Source organism: Bubalus bubalis, chromosome 7, assembly GCF_019923935.1.
Source record: "Bubalus bubalis isolate 160015118507 breed Murrah chromosome 7, NDDB_SH_1, whole genome shotgun sequence".
NCBI classification, from domain to species: domain Eukaryota; kingdom Metazoa; phylum Chordata; class Mammalia; order Artiodactyla; family Bovidae; genus Bubalus; species Bubalus bubalis.
The window spans coordinates 94076363-94104248 of NC_059163.1; the positions used below are offsets into that span (position 1 = coordinate 94076363).

Below are 27886 nucleotides of genomic sequence, written 5' to 3' on the forward strand. Positions count from 1 at the left end.
ATGCCATGTCTCCTAGCTTTTATGCTGTTTGGCTCTTTAGAATCAACAGATGGTCATCTTCAATACCATTACAATATGACTAGTTAATAAGCCTGACAGAAATTTTAACTTGTCTTTTTAAAGAGAAGACATTTATAATAAAGATACTAAAAAGTCAAGGGCTTCAAATTGCATGCAACATGTGCCTACAAATGAGAAACTAAATGTTAATCTGAAGTTTTCTAAATGTATAAAGAAAAAGCAATGTGCTAGCCAACACAATCACTGAACAATAAATCGTCATGAAACACAGGCAAATTCCTCCTTGCAGGCTCAAAACCTACCAGTATAAATGTAGTGTTTCTCTAATCAATGGAAAACAATACATACCAGGTAAAAGACTACTCAAATCTAGAAGAGAAATAACCACAAAAATGAGCCAGTTGTATTTTAGCTATGAGTGACAAATGTTATTTCTTTTTATTGTTTTCTTTAATGTATTTCAGAAACTGAAGTGTTTTATTTTATTCCACTGTTGGCCATAGTTTGAGCCCTACACACTCCCTTCCCTTTCACCTCAAAGGGAGCGCCTTTGTATGTAGCCACGCATACATCATTAGTGTAAAGATCAGGCTGGATCTGCTCCCAAATCTTCTTCTTAGGATTCAGCTCCTTGTCGGGCTCTCCTGTTGGGAGAGGGAAAATAATACATAGCTAACATATCAATAAACTGTCATCAGAGATTTCTAGTGAATTGTCCTAGATACAATCTCTGATCTTTACACCTGATAAGAATCTAAATATTTACTTTTAACACTTACTTTATTTCTGTGACATCAGCACTTTTTAAATTCTTAATTGGTAAAACATATTGTCATTTCCTTACAAATGTTAAAGGTATTATTTTTTACTCTTTTAAGAAACAGCTGTACAGCTAATTTATTCCCCAAATGATCAGAAGGAAAACACAAGATACTCATTTTATCACTACATATAAAGAAAGATTTTGAACAGATGAGAGCATAATTTGATGTGCTGCATTTTTATACATGGCAGAAGCAGCTTATGCTTTACTGTATGTTTCAACAAAAAATGACTAAATTGCTGCTACAGTACTTAAAGATTTCCTACAGTACTGGAAATAACTTAAGTGTTAGGGTTATCTAGCTAAATATGATAACTACTCTGAATTTCATCTGCTGCCCATTCTACTTGGTGAGATTGAAAGAGAACCAGCTGAATGAGAGAAGAAGCTTGCAAACAATTTGGCTGATAAGGTGCTGCTGATATCTAAAATATATAAAAAACTCATACCACTCAATACCAAAAAAGCACCCCATTTTTAAAGAGTAATTGGGTCCAAAAGCTAAAGAGTCTTGCATTTATACATGCTTTGAGATTAACCATCAACTCAGATTTATTAATAAGACTCAAAATAGGAATAATCATGATCTCAGAAAAGTCTGAATGCAAATTTCCATTTATTATGAGACTAAATCCAGTGCATTCTCAAAAAAAAAAAAAAAAAGGAAAAGAAAGAGGAGGGAGTGTCAATGTCTTTGTCTTCTTGCTGTAATATTGTGTTCAAGTTATTTTTGGTTGATACTTTAGGGACTAGATATTGAATTAATTTATGGCTTTACAGATTTAAGACTAAAAAAGGAGTGGGGAGAGGTTTTAGCCATTATTATAAATATATTATGTGGCATCTTCTAAACTTTATGGAAGCAATGGTTTTATAGTTGGAAAATCGTTATTCAAAGCCAATTAGCAATTCAAAGGTTTGAGCACCAAATGCAATTTCTATACCATACTTACTATAACATGAAATGTAAATCTCTAGACACTGAGCACATCAAATGAACATCAAAATGTACCAGCAGACACCCTAAGTTTTAAAATGTAAAACATATGCTGAAAAATAAAGTACGGATAAATCATGGCTCTCTCTGGGAAAAGAAAAAAAAAAAAATACAGTAAGACTAATGATCTGTTGCATGCTGCTGCTAAGTCACTTCAGTCGTGTCCGACTCTGTGTGACCCCATAGACGTCAGCCCACCAGGCTCCGCCGTCCCTGGGATTCTCCAGGCAAGAACACTGGAGTGGGTTTCCATTTCCTTCTCGAATGTATGAAAGTGAAAAAGTGAAAGTGTAGTCGCTCAGTCGTGTCCGACTCTTAGCGACCCCATGGACTGCAGCCCACCAGGGTCCTCCATCCATGGGATTTTCCAGGCAAGAGTACTGGAGTGGGGTGCCATTGCCTTCTCCGATCTGTTGCATACATAGTATTAACTGTTATTTCCTTTCAGATTTACTGCTACAGAAGCAGTAACTGATGTGCATAAGCAGGATGAGAATTAACAGACCTCACGTCCCCAAGTTTATCAATTATTTGATGCTGTTCAGCTTGGTTAAGCATTTAATAAATTATAAGAGTATAATTCAAACAATTGCATGGGCCACTTAAATGTTAGGTTTTTCCCTTTCACTTTAGAAAAAATTTTATGTTATCTACATATTCATTTACTAAAGCACAAGGAGAAACTATGAATATGAAAGGAATTTTAGACTGCAATGATGTAGATATAAACACACACCAACAGCCAAACAGATTGAAAGATTAAAAAATATGGTAAAGGCAAGAAATCCACTCTGGGCTATTGGCATCTCTAATGCTAAGTCACTGAGTATCTTAAAAAAAACTCCACACCACTTAACAGTAATGTCCAGATAATAACAACTGATTCAAGTGCTGAAATATTTACCTGTTAATTCTAATTCTATATAAGGTAAGGGGAATGAAAGCTGTCATAGAAATAAAAGAACTATAAGCCTTCTCTGATGAAATAGTCCATATGAATTCATAGCAAGCCAATGATCCACCAACAAAAATGCTGGTAATATTTGAGAGGCAGGCACATCTATTTTTTGATCCTTCTACAAACCTTAAGTAGGTAGCTAAGTTCTATTGGGTCTCGGTTTCTAAATTTGTAAAATAGTGGGTTAAAATAAATGATTTCTTCCAGTTCTAAATATCTGACTTAACAATTTATATAGAGAAATAAAACTTAAAATGCACTCATCTTAAATATTTAAGTAAAAAGGAAAGCAAATGTTAATCTGAAAGACAAACCAAGATTTTTTTTCCCTCAGTGTATGCTGAATCTTAAAAGAAAAAGTTCACTTTTATTTTCATTCCATTCCAGTTTAGAAAAATAGAATTTCAGGTTTGTCAGGTATAAACATGACATCCTAACCAAAAGCATAAGGTTTGGGGAGGTGTTTTGACTTCCCAGTAAGCGGTGGTGATTGTGACCAAAAGGCAATATTGTCTTTTAATTTCTGTTTTTCCTCTTAAGAGGTCTTCCACTTTTATGAAAGAAATGTTTATTCTACATCTGCCAAGCTTTCTTTACTGCTTCCAAAGACCTATTTGAAGAAACTTTCTCACATATTAGGAAGCTTCATCTGTCTCAGGAGCACTTTACTAAAGAGAAGAAACAATATGAAATGAACCTTCCTTTTAGATTATTAAAAAAATATGAATTTCAACTTAAAGATTTCCTCTAAATCCTAAAGGCTAGTAAAAGCATATATAAGTATATTACTAGGTTGACTTTGAGAATTATACATTTTTGGCTCCGTGTCTGAACTTTTCATCTCTTCATCTTTCTATGTTGCATTCTGAGATAATCTTCACTTAAATGACTTTGTAGCACATTAACTGGTTCTCTATCCATATCACACTCTTCTGTTATGTAGGTATCAAAATTAGTATTTCACTTAGGGTACAATCTCTCTGGTGTTTTATGCAATTTGAGTGTTCATGGGGAAGGAATAATTATACAGTTGTGCTTAATGTACCATCTTATGTCAATCTCAATAAACAAAAATATCACTAACGATGGTCATTTAGTGTAAAGTCTTACAAGTCATATACAGGAGTGATTTTAAATTTAAACGTTCCAAACATAGCTTTCAGAACCATGATTCCCAAATTACAAACAGTAACTAATAAATACTTACCAGGGAAAGCATCAAAAGTAATTCTGTCCCCAGGAACAGATCCATTAGGAGGTGCCAAGATTTCCACTTTCTCTGGTGAACTTGCACACATCACCATTGCCTGAGATACTACTCCCCTCATCTTTGCAGGTTTCAGGTTACACAGTAAAACCACCATCCGATTTTGCATCTGTGTGAAATACACACTGATGATTAAAGATGTACAAAGATTTAGAATAATCTTATCTAGAATACATTAAGGTACATCTAATATGCTAAATATCAAATGTTCTATTTTTGTGGCTGTTTTATCCTTATCTGTGTCCAAAATCTTTTATGTTGTTTAAGAAGACTTATATAACACACACACACAAAAAATTCTACAAACTGACAATGCATTATAGATCAAACAGCAGAGGCAATAATATTTCACTTAAAAATAAATGACTGAGCGAAACAGATTTGGTTTTAAATTTCATTGCTAGTTCTCATGTACTAACAATGAGACTCATAAAGTTGATCTCCCTGTTTCCTCACAAAATGAGGGAAATGATATAAAGACGCCACAAGGATTAAATCACAACATATATATATAAAGCATTTAGCTTAGAAACAGCACTAAAATAAATGCACATTTTTCCCCTACATGTTTGATCATTTTCAATACTATGCAAGATTCATTTCCTAAATTAAAAAGTACTGATCACTTAACAATTTAAGCTTTATGCACAGCACAACAAACAACGATAACGATTTCTATAATTTGTTACAGAAGTAAACAGCAATTTCTTTAAACTTCAATAGTTGAAGTCTCAACTTTTTCGTCAATGAGCAAAAATAAGGAACACAGTTGTTTAAATTCTTTCAGTAGGTTTAAAATAAAATAACATTCAAGAAGGGTCACTGCATGTGGAGACAAGACACATTCTGGATGAAAGATGGTTTTATAAATAAATGTTATGTATAAATTTACCCCCACATTCTAAGATTTAAAAAAAAAATGAACCTAAGGTTCAAATGGAAAAGGCCCCCTTTTTGGTGATCTTATGACTTCTTATTCTCTTCAGACATTAAATAACTTTAAGATGCCACATATATGGGAACTTAATAAAAAAAGTTACACCAAATATGTACAAAAAAATAACAGGTTTAGCTAGATGCAATCTGTTAAGAATCAGATGATAGCTGTAGATTTTTACCTTAGAAAAATAAACAAATGTAAAAAATGCGGTATACAGTTTTAGGGAGCTAAATGCAGTTACCTTATAGACTGCTGACTAGTACTGATTTGATGATTAGATTCAGATATGTATATAAATCACTTTGCATATGGCTGTGAATGACAGCTTTTGGAAGAGAAGAACTAGTCTGTAACTTAGGAGAACAAAAAAGTTGAAGCCCCAATGAGGAGGAGTTTTTCAAATTTGAGCTGGCTCAAGATCAACTGGTTCTTTCTCCAGGGCTCCTTAAGAACCTAACTTCATAAGTTGTTATGAGAGGGTCCTGGTCCTATACAAAATGAATGTTAAAAAGAAAAAGCACACACCAGTGTCGTCTATCATTTTTCATAGATAAGAGAAATTTCTTTACTGATCTCCTTAATTCCATCTTTCTTACCTCAACAAAGCAACCAGATGATAATATTAATATGTGAGACAGACCATATTATCCCTTAGCTCAAAAATCCTCCAGTGGCTTTCATCTCACTCAGAAAAAAAGCCAAAGTCTTTACAATGATCTCTAGGACCCTACAGCATTTGGCATCCTCATCTCTGACTTCATCTCCCATCACATTTCCCGTTAGTCTGCTACAATGACACTGGCTTCCTGCTGTTCTTTGAACATCCCAGGATAACATCTGATTCAGGGCTGCCTGAAAATGCTATCCCATAAGACAGAACAATTTGTTTTCTTCATTTTCTTAGACCTTTACTTAAATACCACTTTGCTCTTCCCTGGCCACTTTTTCCCCCTAGCTTCAATACTTTCTAGATTCTTTCCTTACTTTGATTTTTTTCCTGATATTAACACACTATCATGGAAGTTCTGATCCTCTCAGATATGAGCTTCACAAAGGCAGAGCCTTTTGTTTATTATTATTATTGGCAGTGATGGGCCTTTGCTGTGGCATGCAGGCTCTCAGCTGCAGCATGCTACCTTTAGAGCACACAGGTTTTGTAGCTGCTATACACCGAGTTCTTTCTAGTTGCCCCATGGATGTGGGATCTTAGATCCTCAACCAGGGATCAAACCTACACCCCCTGAATTTAAAGGCAGATTCTTAACTACTGGACCACCAGGGAAATCCCAGGGTTTTTTTTTTTTAAACAAATCTATCATTCATCTATCTTTCTTTATATTCACTTGCCTACAACAGTTCCTGGCACAGTGCAGATTCGTAGTAAATATCAGCATCTTGAAATTAGAATGAATTAACTAGGGACTTGTGCAAGTTCACAAAGTCAATCAGCAACAGAGTTGGGAAAGAACCAAGAGGCAGAACTATTTTAATGTGGAAGACTATGGTCTTTGCAGTATCTCTGAAGCACCATGGAGCAGAAGAAACAGGTGGATGATGCAAATTTCTATAGAAGATGTCTAGAGAGAGCAAGTTATAAATTATTAATGTCTGACATTGGAAATATAGATATATTTAAATATCTCAATAATAAAATTTTAAAACACGCTATTTTTAATGAATAAAGGAATACCATTAAAAAGTTCAAGTTCAATCTTCAAAATTCCCTCTCCTCTTTCTTCTTCCAGTATGAAAATACTTGAGTTATTAAGATATAAAGCTTGTTTTCTTAATTTTAGATTGGTACTTTCCGAGCTTATATAATGGTGATTTTAAAATTAAAATCAGGGAATAAAATTCCATGATAGAACAGTGATGATAAAATAACAAACTAAAAATACTTTTAAAAATTGAGAAAAAATAATACATCATTTCTTCTTTCTATGGTCATGACTTTGATCTTAATTTACAGATCTTTTGCAAGTTTTTGGTAGTTTTGTGCACTTTTTGGTGGATTTATCATATTTAAATAATCAACTGAATTAATCAATATTGACTCATGTTGTGTGGTTTGATATAAAATTACATGAAAAAACATGAAGAAAGAGGGACTGACACCAAAACGCATATGTAGAAATAATTTTAGCTACATCGATTACCTGTTCAAGAGGAACATGATTCACCAGGCCACTGACCACCGTTCTTGGGGCTGTTTCTCCAACATCTACTTCTTCTATATACAAAGAATCTGCATCAGGGTGTTTTCTGGCAGTGATGATACAACCAATTCGAAGATCCAGACGGGAAACATCAACAGGCTTAGAGTCAGCACTTCCTGCTACTGGTTGCTGTTTTTTCTCCTTTTTCTCTCCTAAAAAATAGTTACAAAGGGTAAACTTCAGAAGTAAAACAAAAATGAAAATCTCCACAATATTGATTCTGATGAGTTTAAAAGAAAAAAAAAATGAGTGTTCATCTTCTATCTTCATTTAAGTAACAAAGGAAAGAATTATCCATGTCACAACATCTTGAATCCCCTTTAAGCTATTTCTCTGTTGAACTGTCTATATCTCTAGTTAAAGACACAGACTAGATGTTGGTAATCTATGGCTCAAGGTCAAATCCAGCCTGCTGCCTATGAAATTGTTTTACTAGAACAAAATTACGTTCATTAACTTATATATTGTATATGCAAGCTTTGGTACTCTGGCAGAGTGGAGCAATTGTAACAGAGACTTTATAGTCTGTAAATAACACTCTACAGAAAAAATTTCCCTTTCCCTGAAACAGGGAAAAAAATCCTTTAAGATTTACTGTGACTCTCCAAGAGTGAAAAATTCTTTAGAAAGAATATCATAAGTAGCCAAATGACAGCATGAACTACAATCAAATATAATTTCACTGATAAAATGTGTCTCTCACCACTTAAACATACCAGTAAGTATACAATGAATTTCTCCATTTCTTATACTCCTCTGAAGACTTCTTAGGACTTTAGATTTGCCTACAGAAACTATTTGAGTGGAAGAAAACATTTTATTCCAATTGTGTTTTCAAAATTCTACTTTCATTTACATGCTGATAATATAATTCTTATAAGCATAAGATCACTTTAGCCATTAAGTCAAAATGCAACCTGAATATAGTTCAAATTCCTAAAGTTTACATTCATCTTCTCTGGCAGAAAAAAAAGTAAGACAAAACTACCTCCTAATCTGTAGGACATAAGCTGTTATGACTTGAAAGCATTGTTTCTTAACTACTTCTTTGTTTCATCTTTGGATAAATATTTACTGAGATTAAAGGCACTGAAAAAAATAAGATGAGTGGCCCACACTAGCCAGGCACCAAAAATCTCTTATAAGACAGACAGATGTGGGCTTCCCTGGTGGCTCAGTGGAAAAGGATCCACCTGCCAATGCAGGAGATGCGGGTTTGATCCCCACGATCCAGGAAGATTCTACATGTGGTGAAGCAACTAGGCCTGTATGCCACAACTATTGAGCCTGTGCTCTACTACCAAGCCTGTGCCCTGGAGCCGCAACTACTGAAGTCGTGAGTGTCCTAGGGCCTGTGCTCTGCAACAAGAGAAGCCACTTCAACGGGAAGCCAGTGCCCACTTGCCACAACACAGAAAAGTCTGCACTGAAGACCCAGCATGGCCATAAATAATATTAAAGAAAAAAAAGACAGATACACATAATGAACATGTGATAAACATTACAAATAAAAAGAAATACAGAAGCACAGGGAAGAGTTATTCTGGAGTGGGAACAGATGATTTTGCATAAAAGACATTCACAATTTTCACAAAGATTGCTTATAAAAGAGAAAGTAGAGCTAGTTCAAAATAAATGACAAATGTTTAGTCTCATTAGCAAATTTTTTAAAAATACCACTTTTCATGTAACGTATCAGCAAAGATTTTTAAAAATAGTTAAGAGCCCTAATGATAAAGATATATATGCTATGCTATGCTAAGTCACTTCAGTCGTGTCCGACTCTGTGCGACCCCATAGACGGCAGCCACCAGGCTCCCCCATCCCTGGAATTCTCCAGGCAAGAACACTTGAGTGGGTTGCCATCTCCTTCTCCAGTGCATGAAAGTAAAAAGTGAAAGCGAAGTCACTCAGTCATGTCCAACTTTTAGCGACCCCATGGATTGCAGCCTACCAGGCTCCTCCATCCATGGGATTGTCCAGGCAAAAGTACTGGAGTGGGGTGCCACTGCCTTCTCCATATATATATATAATTCCTACAAAAATCTTAATAGTTATCTTTGAGTGATAAACTATGTATTTATTTTAAAACACTACATATGGCAACCCACTCCAGTATTCTTTCCTGAAGAACCCCACAGACAAGAGGAGCCTGCTGAGCTACAGTCCATGGGGTCACAGAGAGTTGGACACATGTAGCTGACTGAACAACAACAACATACATACTACTGTAACAATATGATGTAGCTATATTCATGAATTTTAAAACTTCAGGCATTTGAAATACCTTTTTCAGGGATCTACATTTCACAGGTGATTGTAAATATGAAATTCCATACCAAGAACTTCATTAGTCATCATAAAGAGACTTTAGAAATGTTTCATTAACAAATGAGTGATGCTCACAAGTGTAGTACAGAAAGACTGTATGGGTGCCACAGCCCTTGCGAGAGCACAATTTTGTAACCTGGCAATCTTGGCAGTCAACATTGATTAAACAGCCCTCTATTCCAGCACTATCCAAGACAGTAGCTGCTGACTCCATATAGTTTTCAACATTTAAATTTAAAATAATTTAAAATTCAGTTCTTTAGTCATAGTAGACACATTTTTAAACGTCTAACAGCCACACATGGCTATGTCTACTGTGTCGGACAACCCAGCTATACAAAACAGAAAGTTCTACTGAACACAGGTATTCAAGACCTAGATCTCCATTTGGTCTTGGATGCTCCCTCCTCAAAAGGAAGACTTTTGTTGTCTCATTTAACCACAAGGTTGACTAATCTTGCGGCCACAGTACTGTATCCTCTTTGAGGATGGACTTTTTACCAAACTTATAAGAACAGGTTGCATGAATGTTTTGTGCCTACTTAATAAAATTCATAAAACGAAAGAATCAGTCTGACTTGGTTTCATTGTAACCATACCACCTAGTGGTGAAGTGATGTAGAAGAGGATGCACAGCACCTAGAAGCTATTCATGCTTATCAAAAGGAATTGACAAGAGTTAGGTGCTAAAATGGCTTAGATCAGTTTACGAATCCCTCAGCCCTTTTATATTTTCCAAAAAAATTTAAAGAGTTTAAGTACCATGAGAGGCATGTGTAATGAATTATAAAAACCTATTTTTTGACATTTGGGAAAATGAAGTCCAGAAAGGAATAAAGAAAGTTAATAAATAAGGAGTCAGATTTATGATTAGAAAAATAGCGTTAGTGGCCAGGTAAGGACACACTAGAAAACACGAGGCTTTAACATTAACTCAGATGGGATCATGAGAACCTGAACCACCTGGTGTCACAACGTACTAAGTTGCTTCAGGTGTGCTGGACTCTTAGTGACCCATGGACTGTAACCCACCAGGCTCCTCTGTCCACGGGATTTTCCAGGCAAGAATACTAGAGTGGGCTGCCATTTCCTCCTCAAGGGATCTTCCCAACCCAGGGATCAAACCTGCATCTCCTCTGTCTCCTACTTGGCAGGTGAATTCTTTACCACTGAGCTATTGGGAAGCCTAAATTACCTGGTAGCACCTAACAAAATGCAGGCACAGAACTGGGCTCCAGATAGGTTTTGGTGGTAGGAATTACAGCCAAAGCTGATTTTATTGTGCTTCCCTTTATTGTGCTTTGCAGATAACTGCATTATTTACAAATGGAAGGTTTGTGGCAACTCTGCATCAAGCAACTTTCTTGACACCATTCTTTCAACAGCATTTGTCACTTTGTGTCTTGGTGTCACATTTTGGTAATCCTCAAAATATTTCCAATTTTTTCATTATTATATTTGTTATGGTGATCTGTGGTCTGAGATCTTTGATGTCACTACTGTAAATGCTTTAGGGTACCACAAACCATGCCCATATAAAACGCTAAACTTAATAACTGTGTGTGTTCTGACTGTTCGACCATCAACCAACCTATTTGTCTCTCCCTTTCCTCTGGCTGAAATTAAGCCAATTAAGAACCCTACAATGAAAAAAGAGAATGCAAATATCTCATTTATAATTTCTATTATAGTTACATGTTCAAATAATATTTTCAATGTATTATCAAAATTAATTTCACTTGCTTTTTATATTAATGAGATTGCTCAAAAACGTTAAACTATATATATACTTCATGTTATATATCTATTGGACAGAACTCTCTTAGAACATTACGGTCCAATAATACAAAAAATGAGTTTAAATGTATATGTTTTTGTTGCATATAGATATGACCAGGACATCAATACAAGACTCTGAAGTATAAAAGCAACAACAAAACTTTAAAAATCTTTGTCATTAAAAAAAAAAGAACCCTACAATGGCCTTTAATAAGTGATCAAGTGAAAGGAAAAGTCACATATTCTTCACATTTAAACGCAAGGAATGATTACACTTAGTGAGGCAGGCATGTTGAAACCCAACACAGGCCCAAAGCTGGATCTTTTGTGCCAAAGAGCCAAGTTGTGAATGCAAAGAAAAAAGTTGTTGAGGAAAACAAAAAGTGCTACTCCAGAGAAGACATGAACAATAACAAAGCAAAACAGTCATGTTGATAATATGGAAAAAGCTTTAATGGCCTGGAGAGAAGAGGAAACCAGACATATTCCTTTAAGCCAAAGCCTAACCCAGAGCCAAGCCTTAACTCTCTTCAATTGAGTGACGGCTGAGAGATAAGAAATCTGCAAAAACAAAAGGTTATAGCTAGCAGCGCTTGGTTCATGAGATTGAAGGAGAGAAGCTGTCTTCATAACATAAAAATTCAAGGTGAAGCAGCAAGTGATGTAAAAGCTGCAATTCAGAAGGTCTAGTTAAGATAATTAATGAAGGGGCTACACTGAACCACAGATTTTCAACGTAGATAAAAACTGTAAGCCTTCTATTATAAGAAGACACCACCTAGGACTTCCATAGTTAGAAGTCAATGCCTGGCTTCAAAGGACAGGCTGACTCTCTTGTTAGGGGCTAACGCAGCTGGTGACCTAAAGTTGAAGCCAAGGCTCATTTACCATTCTGAAAAATCCTCTGGCCCTTAAGAATGACACTAAATCTATTCTGCTTGTGCTCTATAAATTGAACAACAAAGCCTGGATGACAGTACTTCTGTTTACAACATGGTTTACAAAATATTTTAAGCCCACTGTTGAGAGACTTTCACCTCACAAGAATGACTTCTTTCAAAATGTTACTGCTCACTGGCAATCCACCTGGTCACCCAAGAGCTCTAATAAAGATGTGCAGCGAGATTAAGCTTGTTTTCATGTCTGTTAATACAACATCTATTCTACAGCCCATGGATCAAGAAATAAATTTGACTTTCAAGTCTTATTCTTAAGAAATACACTTTTTAAAGCTATAGCTGCCACATATAGTAATTTCTCTGACAGAATGATGCAAAGTAAACTGAAAACCTTCTGGAGATGATTCACCATTTGAGATGCCATTAAGAATTCATAGAAAGAGGTCAAATATCAACATTAACAGGAGTTGGGAAGAAGTCGATTCCCACCCTCAAGTAAAACTTTGAGGAGTTCTAGATTTCAGTGGAGGAAGAAACTGCAGATTTAGCAAGAGATCTAGAATTACAAGTGGAGCCTAAAGATATGACTAAATTGCTGCAATCTCATGATAAAATATTAGTGAATAAGGAATTGGTTCTAATGAATGAGCAAAGGAAGTCATTTCTTGACATGGAATCAATTCCTAGTGAAGAGGCTGTGAAGATTGTTGAAATGTAACAAAGGATTTAGGACATTACATAAATTTGGCTGATAAAGCAGTTGGCAGGGATTGAGAAGACTGACTCCAATTTGAAGAAGTTCTACTGTGGGTAAAATGCTATCAAACAGAATTGTGTGCTACAGATAAACAGTTTGTGAGGAAGATTCAACCAATACAGCAAACTTCACTGTTGTCTTATTTTAAAAAACTGCCACAGCCAGTCAACCATCAGCAACCATAAGCTTGATCAGTCAGCAGCAATCAACACTGAAAAAAGACTCTCCCCCATCAAAAAGATTATGACTTGCTAAAGGTTCAGGTGATAGTCAGCATGTTTTAGCAATAAAGTATTTTTAATTAAGGTATGTACGGTTGTTTTTGTTTTTAGGTATACTGCTATTGACCACTTAATAGAGCACAGTACAGTGTAAGTATAACTTTCATATATACTGGGAAACCAAAAAATTCTTGTGACTTGCTTTCTTGTGCTATCTGCTTTATTTTGATGGTCTGGAAATGAATCTGCAATATCCCTGAGATATGACTATACAGGTTTTGGTAGTCAGTTAGATACAAAAATTGAGGGACAGTGACAAGTTAAGGTTGACTGCAAGATTTCTACTCTAGTTGCTTAAGTGGACAGTGATATACTTTCTACTTCAGTTCTTACGGATTCCTAAAACATTTAACACCCCAATGCTAATTCAGACACTCTACTTTGACTGGAATATTGTTTTCTTATCTTCATGACTGCTTCTAAGCTAACTTTCTACCTGTGATTTCTCTGAAACTGTTTCCTACAAATACATGCAAATTCAGTCACAGCAAACTGCATATGGTTCTCTACTTCCTGGTGTTAGTTATGCTAGTCCCTCTACTCAAGTCATGCTTTTGCCCTGTCTACCTGGTCAACCTTTACACACCCATGAGGGCCCACCTTTAATGTTCCATTACCCTACTGTTTTTAAACTTTATTCTATTTCATAAGTTTGAACTTTCTTTTTGACACCACTATAAAAAATGTTGACATTTGGTAAACTAGTCAAATGCAAAACAAATTTAACTGTTAAAAAATACCTTTCTTTTCAGCTTTCTCTTTCATCTTCTTTTCTTCTTCTCCTCCTCCTCCTTTTACTTGCTCTTTAGCACCAGAAGATATGGCTGTTATTGGTACAGACTGTATCTCATTTTCAGAAACTGTAGAATCAGTTTTTAGTGGAGTATCAGATGGAAATGGTATTTGTTTTACTGACAAAGAAAATGAAATAATGTCATTTATGTTAAAAAAACAAACAGAAAACTATGAAACTGTGAATCATAAACTATTTTGAAACAAATACAGTTGATATACAATATGTTACAGGTATTCAGTATAATGATTAACAATTTTAAATGTTATACTGTATTTATAGTTATTATAAAACATTGCCTATATTCCCCATGATGTATAATATATCCTTGTAGCTTATCTAATACACAATTATTTGTACCTCTTAATCCCCAACTCCAATATTGCCCCCCTCTTTCCCTCTCTGGTGGTAACCACTGTTTTGTTCCCTACATCTATGAGTCAGCTTTTTATTGTATTCACTAGTTTGTTGTAATTTTAGATTCATCTATAAGTATTTGACTTTTTCTGACTTATTTCACTTGGCATAATACCCTGAGTCCACCCATGTTGCTACAAATGGCAAAATTTCATGCTTTTTTATGGCCAAATAGGACTGGAAAAAGTCAGTTTTCATTCCAATCCCAAAGAAAGGCAATCCCAAAGAATGCTCAAACTACCGCACAAATGCACTCATCTCACACGCTAGTAAAGTAATGCTCAAAATTCCCCAAGCCAGGCTTCAGCAATATGTGAACCGTGAAATTCCAGATGTTCAAGCTGGTTTTAGAAAAGGCAGAGGAACCAGAGATCAAATTGCCAACATCTACTGGATCATTGAAAAAGCAAGAGAGTTCCAGAAAAACATCTATTTCTGCTTTATTGACTATGCCAGAGCCTTTGACTGTGTGGATCACAATTAACTGTGGAAAATTAGGAAAGAGATGGGAATACCAGACCACCTAACCTGCCTCATGAGAAATCTGTATGCAGGTCAGGAAGCAACAGTTGGAACTGGACATGGAACAACAGAGTGGTTCCAAATAGGAAAAGGAGTACGTCAAGGCTGTATATTGTCACCCTGCTAACTTAACTTCTATGCAGAGTACATCATGAGAAACGCTGGGCTTGGAAGAAGCACAAGCTGGAATCAAGATTGCCGGAAGAAATGTCAATAACCTCAGATATGCAGATGACACCATCCTTATGGCAGAAAGTGAAGAGGAACTCAAAAGCTTCTTGAGGAAAGTGAAAGAGGAGAGTGAAAAAGTTGGCTTAAAGCTCAACATTCAGAAAACTAAGATCATGGCATCTGGTCACATCGCTTCATGGGAAATAGATGGGGAAACAGTGGAAACAGTGTCAGACTGTTTTTTTGGGCTCCCAAATCACTACAGATGGTGACTGCAGCCATGAAATTAAAAGACGCTTACTCCTTAGAAGAAAAGTTATGACCAACCTAGATAGCATATTCAAAGGCAGAGACATTACTTTGCCAACAAAGGTCCATCTAGTCAAGGCTATGGTTTTTCCAGTGGTCATGTATGGATGTGAGAGTTGGACTGTGAAGAAAGCTGAGCACTGAAGAATTGATGCTTTTGAACTGTGGTGTTGGAGAAGACTCTTGAGAGTCCCTTGGACTGCAAGGAGATCCAACCAGTCCATCCTAAAGGAGAACAGCCCTGGGTGTTCATTGGAAGGACTGATGCTGAAGCTGAAACCACCTCATGCGAAGAGTTGACTCATTGGAAAAGACCCTGATGCTGGGAGGGATTGCGGGCAGGAGGAGGAGGGGACAACAGAGGATGAGATGGCTGGATGGCATCACCAACTCGATGGACATGAGTTTGGGTCAACTCCAGGAGTTGGTGGTGGTGGCATGCTGTGATTCATGGGGTTGCAAAGACTCGGACACGACTGAGTGACTGAACTGAATAGAACTCAGACACTTTTAAAATAATTCAATAAAAACTTTCATTTCATTTACAACATACCAGGTGAAATGATAATTATCTGCTGATCTGGATAACTTAAAAAACAGTACCTGATTTCAGGCAAATTACATCTCTAAGCATCAATGTATAAAACAAGAATATCTGTGTACATAAGATTTTAAGGATAAAATACATAACGTATATGAACCACTTGGTAGTGCCTGGCATACAGTAAAATTTAATAAATGTTAACTAAATACTATTATGGCTTATTTTCAACTCTACTCAATAGGGAATAGTGATGATCGAGTTTAATAGGGGATCAGTGATGATCACAGTAGAGATTAAGAGTGCAGCTCTCTAAACTCCAATTTTGGCATTTTTTCATGATCTTAGGCAAGATCATCTATCTGCCTTTTCTAAGTCTGGTTGCATCGCTATTTTCTCTTCAAGGTAAGAGGAAAAAGGCATGAGAAGGGCAGTTGTGAGGATGAGACGAGTAATCAAGCGTAAAACCCAACTTAGTAAAGAATGTAATAATTATTGTTATGAATCAACCTATCATGTCTATAATTAATCACCTCCATTTTGAATTTCTGCCTTAATTAGCTCTTGTTTCAATCCTTCAATTTCTTTCTTCAATTTTGCATTTTCAACTCGAAGTTTCTTCTCTTCTCTCAAAGTTGCCTGCAAAACTGGGATCAAGAACCACCAGTTATGATATAGCTGGGTTTTCTAAAAGGTTCTTATGAATACTACTTGATAAAAGCATAGCCAGTATAAAAAAAGCTAGAACCAAATGTTTCACCAGTTCCTTTGTATCAATTTAATATTTATTAAACAACATGATATTTAAAAGAGAAAGGGAGAAAATCTTTGAAGTAAAAACAGAAGAGGTTTTGTTTATCAATTATTTTCCTAGCTTTTATAAAAATGCTATAGAACAGTATAAGAACCTCGTTCAGTGTTACTAACAGGTTAACTGAGAGACAAATATCAGATATATTAAACTTTTTTCAAAGTCTAAGATCTAATAATGATACCAAACAATAAGAAATTGTTCTCATTTCTTCCTTTTTAATTAGTATCTTGTAAAGGGAAATGAAAACTCTTTAATTCCTAATGTCTCAAAAGTAGAGCTGGTCAAACATTAAACGAAATGATTTGCTCAACATAGTGTGTTTAAAGGTGAGCAATAGGGTACACAAAATATAAAAGACAAGGATTCTCAGTGGGGTTGGTACTGCTCTCTAGGTGGGACTTTGAAAATCTGTAAGGGAATTTTTGGGTGTCACTAATAATGGGAGTCAGTACTGGCATTTGGAGAGCAGAGGTCAGGGATTTCAGATGTTCTGCAATAGGTTAGATATTCCTGTGAAATGAAGAACTGCCTCATATCCTGCACGATTTTGCAGTGACATTGTACAGATGCACAGGTGAAATCCTGTTTATTATTTGAGCCTAGATTCTAGTTACTTTTTACATTCAAACATTTTTAAACATTTTCATTATACTCTGAATTTTCTAGGAATCAAGTACTATGCAAATCTGTAGTTTGTTTTGTTCAAGAGTTCTACCTAAAGAAACATCATTCATCATTTTGAGTAAATCAAAAACATGACTCAAAGCTGATTTTGGTATCTGGGTTGCCAACACAAAGGCACACTATTATATCAATCTGTACTATGCCTGCTGCATTTTTGCTGATTACATGTATGCAAATCACATACCATGTGATACTCTCATGTCAAGCAGTATAGTCCTGCCCATGTATTTACTTACATATACATATTTATTACTACTACTCTCCATAAATTATTTCCTTTTTAATTCTCTTCTATATTACATACATCTCTATAATCTCTTCATCTTTCTAATGGGAAGAAGCATTAAAAAATTTTAAAAATAGTAAGAAAAATCCTTTTTAAATTTTAAGAAAAACAGTAAGAAAAGTATTTATAAAACATTATACAAATAATTAAAACAGTATTTAAAAAGAAGAAAAATTTGATAAAGGGAAAAATTTTTAGATACTAAATGTAGGATTCTTTAAGTCATTCAGTTTTATGTAGCTGAGAAGAGCATTTATTTAAATAAGTGATGGTAAAAGACTTTGGAATTTTCATAGTATTACTATTGGCTATTGAGAAATAAAATATACAAAAAATAACCTAAATTCTAGAAGCAGAAGATTTAATATTTTTGTGAATACATCATAGCAATTTTGAGGTAAAACATAAGCACTGGAAAAACTATAAAAATCATTTCAGAAAATACCCTAAAAGAGAGCAATATGAAAGTAAAGATTTTCTTTTATGTGAAATTAAAGGAGATATTTGAGTTTCTATTTGATTTTACCCAGCTTTCTTCATTTTTAGTCTCTAATTCTATACCAACTTATTTTAAATATTAATTTTTCTTTATTAGTCTTGAATTAACACATTGTTTTCTCTAAATATTACATGTTCACCATACACCAATTCTAATTTATCTTAATCCCAGAATATTTCTTCACTCATAATTGCAATATTAAAGGAATACAGAAGTCATCATCAAGACTGTGAAGTAATATAACATTGTCTGTGGTAAACACATTTTTTTTTTTTTTTGCTGTCACTGTATGAATTCATTTTAAGTATCTCCCTAGAAAACTTAAATTTTCAAATTTTCTTACTTGCTTTCTCCTTAAGAAGAGCAACTTGCTGCTTAAGATATTCAATAATTTGATCTGCTTCTGCACCCTTCTGCTCCAATCTCTTCAGAACAGCATCACCAGTTGCCATTTTTGCCAAGAAACGGCAGAAAATCCTAAGTGAAAAAATGAAAGTGAAACATTATACTGTAGAATGAGTAAGTTTATTGCACAGGACATCATGAACAAGCAGTCTGAAAGGAAAAACATTTTCTACTGCAATAGAACCATATATTAGAAAAAGAAATCAATTAAGCGGCAGAAATGTTAATAGATTAATTCCTCACTCTGACTGGAAAAGAAATTAATTTTCTCCCAAAAGCAGAAAATATGATATTTAATCATATTTCAGGTTGCAAAATTTTCAAGAAAGCTTTAAATACTGCAGAATATTAGGACATAAGACAGGAACACTAAGAGACAGACTAATAACAACCTTAACTACGAGATAACTGAGTACTATACCTGAGTTCCAAAGTAAACACAATTACTGAATTTCTTCTTTATATGTTTCTTTTGTGTATTGGGTATTTCTACTGTCTTATTTAAATATGTACAAACTTACATGTAAGGAAGAACATGTAAATTAGGAAAGACAATATTAAAGGAAAAAGATCAACAATTAGGAAAACATCAATTTAATCATATAGATACTGAGATATAATATTAGTGTATATATATTACATACAGAGACAATTCTATAGAATTCTTTGTATATAGACATATATAGACACATATACAGAATTCTATACATATATAGACACACTGACATTATATATAGAATTCTATATATTATGTAATTCTATATAATAGAATATACTGTAACATAATATATATTATATATACATACACTGACATGACATATATAGAATTCTGTATATCATATAATTCTATTTCCTTTTGTGGAAGAAAATAGAATTTTAATTTTATAACTCATAGAAATTAGAAGACAGCCTATCAGTATGTAGATATTGCATATATAAGCAAAATTCTGGGATTAATTCATCATGTTCAAAAGTTCAAACTTTTGAAGCCAAATTCATGAGGTTTATACTGCCAAATATTAAGACAGTCACATGACAAAAGGTTAATCATTAACAATACTAAGAATTGCTTTTTACCTAATTTAGCATCAGTTTATACTTCAAAGCATGACACTAACATAGCTGAAACAGTTCTAATTTTAAATAAATGATACACACTCAGAGGTGAAGTTTTTTATTAAAAAATTGGCTAACAGTGGACAAATAATAGATTGTTTTAAAATTTCAAATTATTAGGCAAAGAATACTGAGATGTTTACTTTTTTATAAAAAGAAAACCAACCCTCAAAAATCTTTATGCCAACAGTGACAATGTATGATATAGAAAAGGTTTTAAAAACCTTATAAAAATAAAGTTGTTAGTAATCAAGAAAATATAAATGGGGCAAAGGTGGTTAATCTGGAAAAGCCACAGTAAACTACTCCATGGACTATTACTTAATAGCTTAGAAAAATAGAGGAAAAAAAATGTACAAGAGTGAAAATGAAGATATAACTTAAATTCTGCCAATTTTTTTACCAAAAGTGAATACACAATAACCCTGCTGCTGCTGCTGCTACTGCTAAGTCGCTTCAGTTGTGTCCGACTCTGTGAGACCCCACAGACGGCAGCCCAGCAGGCTCCCCCGTCCATGGGATTCTCCAGGCAAGAACACTGGAGTGGGCTACATTTCCTTCTCCAATGCAGGAAAGTGAAAAGTGAAAGTGAAGTCGCTCAGTCGTGTCCGACTCCTAGCGACCCCATGGACTGCAGCCCACCAGGCCCCTCCGTTCATGGGATTGTCCAGGCAAGAGTACTGGAGTGGGTTGACATTGCCTTCTCCAATAACCCTGCTATTGCTCCTCAAATGTTAAAGCCAGAATTTTAGAGAAAAATACATGGACATATGATGAAAATTTGAAGTAAAAAAGTTATGTTTTTTGAACTTTTAGTATTCCAGTTACAGCATTCTTTTAGTTTGATGTCTATTTCAGGTTAACATAAGTAATGACCAAATATTACATATTTCAATAGGTGAAATACAGCTATCGCTAACGGAAACAATGATTTGATTTGGCCTAAGTTATTTGGTGTAAGCTGTAACTTTTGCTTCCCTACCAATGAAATATTTGATGAGTGATACTAAGATGAATGTGAAATTAGTGATACACATTAGAAAAAACCCTAGTAAACTTCTCTTAACAGATATGAAATAAATAGATTTAAGTCTAAAACAGGTCTCATAAATTGAACAGCAGGTCCACAAAGTCATCTCACAAATACATCAAGTTGCTTACAAAACCAAATATGAAACATATGCCCTAACTTACAAAACAGCTTCAAAACTAAGACTAAAAATAATTCACAAAATACAGGTAATAAATCCTAGTCTACAAGCAAAAAAGATCTATAATTATACTGAAATAAATCTATTAACTACCTGGAAAACATAGTTATGAGTTAAGTAAAATATAACTTTTGTGATACATATTGAAGCACAGACTGTTTAGGAAGAGAGAATGCCATGTTTCAAAACACAGAAACACAAGTAAGTTAAACATATAAATACATGCACACATAAGAGGAAACAATGTGATAAAGGGAGATGACAGAATAATCCTCAAAATCTTTGTTATCTCATGGTGAAGGGTTAGGATATATAAAGTGAAAAGACTAGCCATTTCAGGGAACCAATATATTATTACCACAAACTGAAAACAGGAAAAAAATTACAGCTAGTTAAGACTAGTTAATAATTCATTTGGTAGAAAATGGTTTAAAAATCAGCTTTAAACATATAAGTAAACTTTATTTTATTTTATAAGTAAACTTTAAACATTTTTATAAGAAAGTTTTTTCTCAATAAAATGTATGTATCTTTCACTCAAATACAAACAGGTAAAACACCATCCAACTTTTCTTATACTTTAAATACTCCAGGACACTAATATACTATCCATATAAAGATAACTAATATATTTAATTATAATATGTTAATTTAGTTAATATATTTAATTATAATATATTAATTTACTTATTATTATAAAAATAAGCATAATTTATATCCTTAGCCCTAAGTGTAAAAAATACTTGCTTAAATTAAGGTCTAGTTTTAAATTGGTAAAAACCAGGACCTAGAAATATGAGCTACCTGAAACATTCAGTAAAAATGAATTTTCTAACTACTAAGTGGATAAACAGGAGAAATAAGAAAGAAAAAAGAAACAGAATTAGTAACAGACAGAAATGTTACTGAAAAACACTTATATGAGCCATGAAATCTTAAAATACTGAGAATACATAAGGATCCTATTCAACCATTCATACATAAAATAACTGTGGATGAAGCCATCTCGGTTCTCTTCAGGTACTGGTTAAAGAAGCGACTGGCTACCCACTCCAGTATTCTTGCCTGGAGAATGGACAGAGGAGTCTGGTGGGCTACAGTTCATGGGGTTGCAAAGAGTCAAACACCACTGAGCGACTAACACGTCCACTTTCCGCTTTCATGTTTAGGGCAACAATGCTAGCTTAAGGTCATTGCTTTAAGTTCAGACAAATGTTTATCATTCAACGCGGTGCTCATTTCACTGCTCTGTGCCGACTGCTGCACAGGGTTCAATTTTACATTGAGTATCCACTGGGTTTCAAATTTTTAGGCCTGCTTAGTCTCCTCAGAGCTTTTAATATGCTAATACATAGAGGATTTCTCAAGATGATAAAGTTAATAATAGGTAACTTCTGCAGAGCATTTATCGTGGGCTGGCTAAATGCTGTGCATAGATCAGCTACAAATACAGCAATTATCTACATTATGTATAGAAGAAAACTTGATTTAAATTCACTTGGCTCAGGTCATGTGGCTAGTTAGTAAATGAGGATTAAAACTTAGGTCCGTCTGATTCTGGAGTTAGCTCTTTTAATGCCCAAGCTATAATTTCAATAAAGGATATGATTATGAAGCACTTCCCAAAGTCTTTAGCTATGGAATACTAACCAACGAAAAGCTATTAAAATTCACTTGAACAAGAATTTTCTACAACAGTTTGGGAATGCTGACTTACTCTGCACCAAAATTAAAAAAAAAAAAAGATTATGTGATTAAAATAGATATAACACTTAACTGCATGCACAGTAATTACAAATCTAAAACATTTACAAAGAAAACAGTATACCCAGTATGTTAACTGTATTTGGATAGTAAGAGTCAAAGCTTTTTTCCCCTTTTTCCTCTACTAAATTTTAAAAAATAAACATTTTTATGATAAAAAGCTTTGAAAAGTATTAGCTAAGTTACTCTGCCCTTTCACATTGTTTTTTTCAACATAACCACCATATTTCATCAAACCTAAAATGCTGCTGTAAGATGCCACTAATCATAAAGCTAGGTGAAGCTGATTTTATAAAATACATGAATTTGGACTGTATCTTAATCATTAAAACACATACATAAAAGATTGTTTCTGAGAAGCCTTAATTACTGTACCATCAAGGAAGTCCCTGAGAGCCCTATCATTTCTAAATGGCTTCCCTTTACTTCGGCAATCTCTTCAGTAGTCTTCCCCACTCTGATTTTAAATTGCCAGTATTTTAAAAATTAACAAATCTTCTACCTCAGTCTCTCAATGTTAGGAACCAAACAATCAAACAATTGCTTTGAAATGGCAGTTTTAACTGCAGATTTTCATTTTTACTTTATAGCATAGAGAACACCTCAAAAATTTGGAAGTGATTCTCTATTTCTCAAAATATCTGATTTTGTTGTTTCAGAATTGCAATTAGCTAAAAATTTATATTCTTCTTAGACACTCTAAGCATTGTGTGATGCCGTCAACTGTAAAACGGCTCTAGTAATTAAGGAAAAAACCATAGCTGATTTAAACTGATCTACTGCTCTCTTACATTTAGTCACATCCTGTATTATGTACTGAAATACCTGCTTTGAATTTACTGCTTTTTGCTTTCAAGTATGTGATCAGGGAATGAAGTCAAATTTCAGCTCTGCCACTCACTCATTAGCTGTGACTTTATTACTGAAGCAGCTGATTTACAATGTCGTGTTAGTTGCAGGTGCACAGCAAAGTAATTCAGATATATACATATACACACACATATAGTTTCTTATCCAGATTCTTTTCCATATAGGTTGTTACAAAATACTGAGCATAGTTCCCTCTGCTATACAGTAGGCCCATGTTACTTAACCCGTTTTACATAAAGTTGAAGGCAGTGGTATCCCACTCCAGTACTCTTGCCTGGAGAATCCCACGGACGGAGGAGCCTGGTGGGCTGTAATCCATGGGGTTGCTAAGAGTCGGACACGACTGAGTGACTTCACTTTTACTTTTCACTTTCATGCACTGGAGAAGGAAATGGCAACCCACTCCAGTGTTCTTGCCTGGAGAATCCCAGGGACGGGGGAGCCAGGTGGGCTGCTGTCTATGGATTCGCAAAGAGTTGGACACGACTGAAGCGAATTAGCAGTAGCAGCTGTGAGTGTAAGTTACTCCCAAATTCCTAATTTACACCCCCCTGCCCCATCTTTCCCCTTTGGTAACTGTAAGTTTGCTTTCTACATCTGTAAGTCTGTTTCTGTTTGGCAAATAGTTCATTTTTCAATTTTACATGTCAGTGATATTGTATGATATTTGTCATTATCTCTCTCTGACTTAACTTCACTTAGTATGATAATCTCTAGGTTCATCCATCGTGCTACACGTGGCATTATTTCATTCTTTTTTACGGCTGAGTAGTATTTCATTGTGCATATATGTGTGTGCACACACGTGTGTCTATACACACTGTATCTTCTTTATCCACTCATCTCTTTGATGGACATTTAAGTTGCTTCCACATCTTGGCTATAGTAAATAATGCTTAGGTAAACACTGGGGTGTGTGTATCTTTTCGAATTAGTTTTCTTCAGCTATCTTCCCAGGATTGGGATTGCAGGGTCGTATGGTAGGTCTAATTTTAGTTTTTTAAAGAATCTCCATACTGTTCTTCATAGTGGCTGCACCAATTTACATTCCCACCAACCGTGCAGGAGGGTTTCCTTTCCTCCACACCCTCTACAGCATTGATTATTCGTAGATTTTTTTGATGATGGCCATTCTGACTGATGTAAGGTGATAACTCACTATAGTTTTGATTTGCATTTCTCTAATAATTAGTGGTGCTGAGCATTTTTCATGTGCCTTTTGGCCATCTGTATGTCTGCTTTGGAGAAATGTCTATTAGATATTCTGCCCATTTTTTGATTGGGTTGCAAGGTGATCACCATAATAATCCAGTTAACATCCTTTACCATACATAGTTATAATTTTTTTTCTTATGATGAGAACCATCAAGATTCAGTCTATTTTCTAATATGCAAAACTATTATTAACCATAGTCACTATGGTGTACATTACATCCCTGTGACAATCATTTTACAACTGGAAATCTGTATTTATTCTTGATTGTTTTTCTTTACTCACCAGAGCCTTCTTCCCCTTTACCAATGAGGACACAGGGGATGCTGCAGGGCCTAAGGGATGGCTATGAGAGTATGGCTAAGAGAAGGCAGTCCATATATCTCAAACACTATGGCCATTAACACAGAAAAGCTTTCTGTCCAGTGACATATATATAAAATTTTAAAAGGGATGTGTCTTGGTTTCCCAAGACCCTCTACCAAACAAGGTCATTTTTTAATATGGTCAAATTTTTCCCAACAGGATTTAACCAAACCTTTATCTTACAGGTGCACTCACCACTGTTTTTGTTTTTTTTTTTTTTCCTTTTTTCCATTTCTAATCCAAGAACACAGTTAATAATAGTAGCCACTATTTTAATGGGCCTGGCATATTACATACACTGTCATTTAATCTTTACAACCTTGTGACACAATATTTTCAGTTTATAGATAAACTCAAGAGAAATTATGAGACCTGTCTAACACCATTCAAATATTAAATAGTAAAGCCATGATTTTAACTTGTGTTTGATACTCCTAACCTCACACTCGGAGAAGGCAATGGCACCCCACTCCAGTACTCTTGCCTGGAAAATCCCATGGACAGAGGAGCCTGGTGGGCTGCAGTCCATGGGGTCACTAGGAGTCGGACACGACTGAGCGACTTCACTTTCACTTTTCACTTTCATGCATTGGAGAAGGAAATGGCAACCCACTCCAGTGTTCTTGCCTGGAGAATCCCAGGGACGGGAGAGCCTGGTGGGCTGCCGTCTCTGGGGTCGCACAGAGTCGGACACGACTGAAGCGACTTAGCAGCAGCAACCTCACACTAGGAGTTATTTTAAAGTGTTCCCCAAACAAAATTAAAAAAGATTAACTCATCATCCATTAAAATTCTTGCATAACTAAATTATGAGGACTGAAAGTCTCACTGGCCATTTCTTACCACCCCTATTTAAGCCACCACAGTAACTTCCCAGAATTTGTGCACAAGTCTCCTACCTGGTCTTTCACCCTATTCTCTCCAGTCTATTCTGGACAGCAGCCAGAGAGATCCTTTCAAAAAGGCAGTCAGGATATAACACTTCACTGCTAGTGAAGTGACCTAGATGCCCTTCAAGATCCTTCATGACCTGTTCCTGCTCTCTGATTCTTTCTCCTGCTCTAACTCCTTCACTCAACTCTGACCTACAGGCTTCCTTGCTGTTCAGGCCAGTTTCTGTCTGATGGCTTTTGCAGTGTTTGATTCCTCAGCCTGACTCCACTACCGCAAAACATGGTTGTTGTTCAATCACTAAGTCCCGTCTGACTCTCTGTGACCCTATATGGACTGTAGCCCGTCAGGCTTCTCTGTCCATGGGGATTTTCAGGCAAGAATACCGGAATAGTTTCCCATTTCCTTTTCCCAGTGATATTTCTGGACCAGGAATTGAATCTGTGTACCCTGCAATGGCAGATGGATTTTTTACCACTGAACCACCAGGGAAGCCCCTCCCCAAATTACTCTTACAATTAACTCTGTTTCTGTCACCTCTACTTGAGTGACCTTTTCAGTGAGACCTTCAATGGCCACACTAAAATTTCAAGCCATATCCCCCTTCCTTGCTTTACTACTTTTCTTTTCAGCACTCGTTACGATCTAAGACACGATAATGTTTTAAACTTTGTTTAATATGTGTCTTCCTCAATAAAACATGAACTACGGGAGAAAGGAATTTTTATCTGTTTTACTCATTCCTTTTTTACCAACGCATAAAACGGTGCCTCGGAGAAGGCAATGGCACCCCACTCCAGTACTCTTGCCTGGAAAGTCCCATGGATGGAGGATCCTGGTAGGCTGCAGTCCACGGGGTCGCGAAGAGTCAGACACGACTGAGCGACTTCGCTTTCACTTTTCTCTTTCATGCATTGGAGAAGGAAATGGCAACCCGCTCCAGTATTCTTGCCTGGAGAATCCCAGGGACGGCGGAGCCTGGTAGGCTGCCGTCTATGGGGTCGCACAGAGTCGGACACGACTGAAGTGACTTAGCAGCAGCAGCAGCAGCAAAACGGTGCCTGGAACATGGTGGACGTCGAATAACTACCTACGCAAAGAGCGAATTCCTATCACTACACCCAGTGCTCTCTCACACGCACAAAAGTAATCGTGTTTGTGCGTATACTTTTCCCAGTAACATCCTTTCCCTCGGCCCCGCGTCCCATTTTTCAAACTTGGCTCCTTCAAGAGGTCCCAAGCTCTTCCATATTTCCTCAGGCCTAGATCCGCGCTGCTGTGCGCGGGCTTCCCACTAGTACCCGCAGGCCAGGTCCTAGCTCCTAAAGGCCAGTAAGGGAAAGGGGACTCCTACGATCGTAATCCGTCCTCCCCGGGACCCTCTGCGGACAACACTCACATGTATCGGTGGACAGAGGCACCTCAGCAGCCTCGGCCGGGAGCAGGTAAGGAGCGCCTCCGCCTCACGAAGGCAGTGAGAAAGGACCCAAAAAGGTGTCCTCGCTAAACGCCCGAGCGGTCTACAGACTCCACTCCAAATTCTCTGTCCCCCGCTCTCCTGTGCGCAGCCACACCACATCCTCTGTCGTCCAGCCCCTCAGTAAATAACGCCAATCATCCTGCACCTCTTCCTCGGTCGCTACATTTTCTCGCCAGGTTGGGCAAGAGGCAAGATGCCAGATGCCGGGGTCTTTCTTTAGAATTCCGTCGCAGAAACTGTGATGTCAGAGGAAAGGGCCGAGCTG

The 27886-nt window shown here is 35.9% G+C and overlaps 1 protein-coding gene across 2 annotated transcripts; it reads right to left on the reverse strand.

Moving 5' to 3' along the window:
• Nucleotides 1-425: 425 nt before the first annotated feature.
• Nucleotides 426-27738, reverse strand: AIMP1 (aminoacyl tRNA synthetase complex interacting multifunctional protein 1). Of its 2 annotated transcripts, XM_006077193.4 has the most exons (7): nucleotides 27541-27738; nucleotides 18649-18782; nucleotides 16556-16669; nucleotides 14010-14180; nucleotides 7163-7374; nucleotides 4007-4175; nucleotides 426-665 (listed from the first exon to the last, which is right to left on the reverse strand). In XM_006077193.4, coding segments are annotated over exons 1-7 (969 nt in total). In that variant the 5' UTR covers nucleotides 27543-27738; the 3' UTR covers nucleotides 426-498. The 2 variants fall into 2 exon arrangements, with proteins under 2 accessions (XP_006077255.4, XP_006077256.4); XM_006077194.4 differs by lacking the exons at nucleotides 16556-16669; nucleotides 27541-27738.
• Nucleotides 27739-27886: the final 148 nt, after the last annotated feature.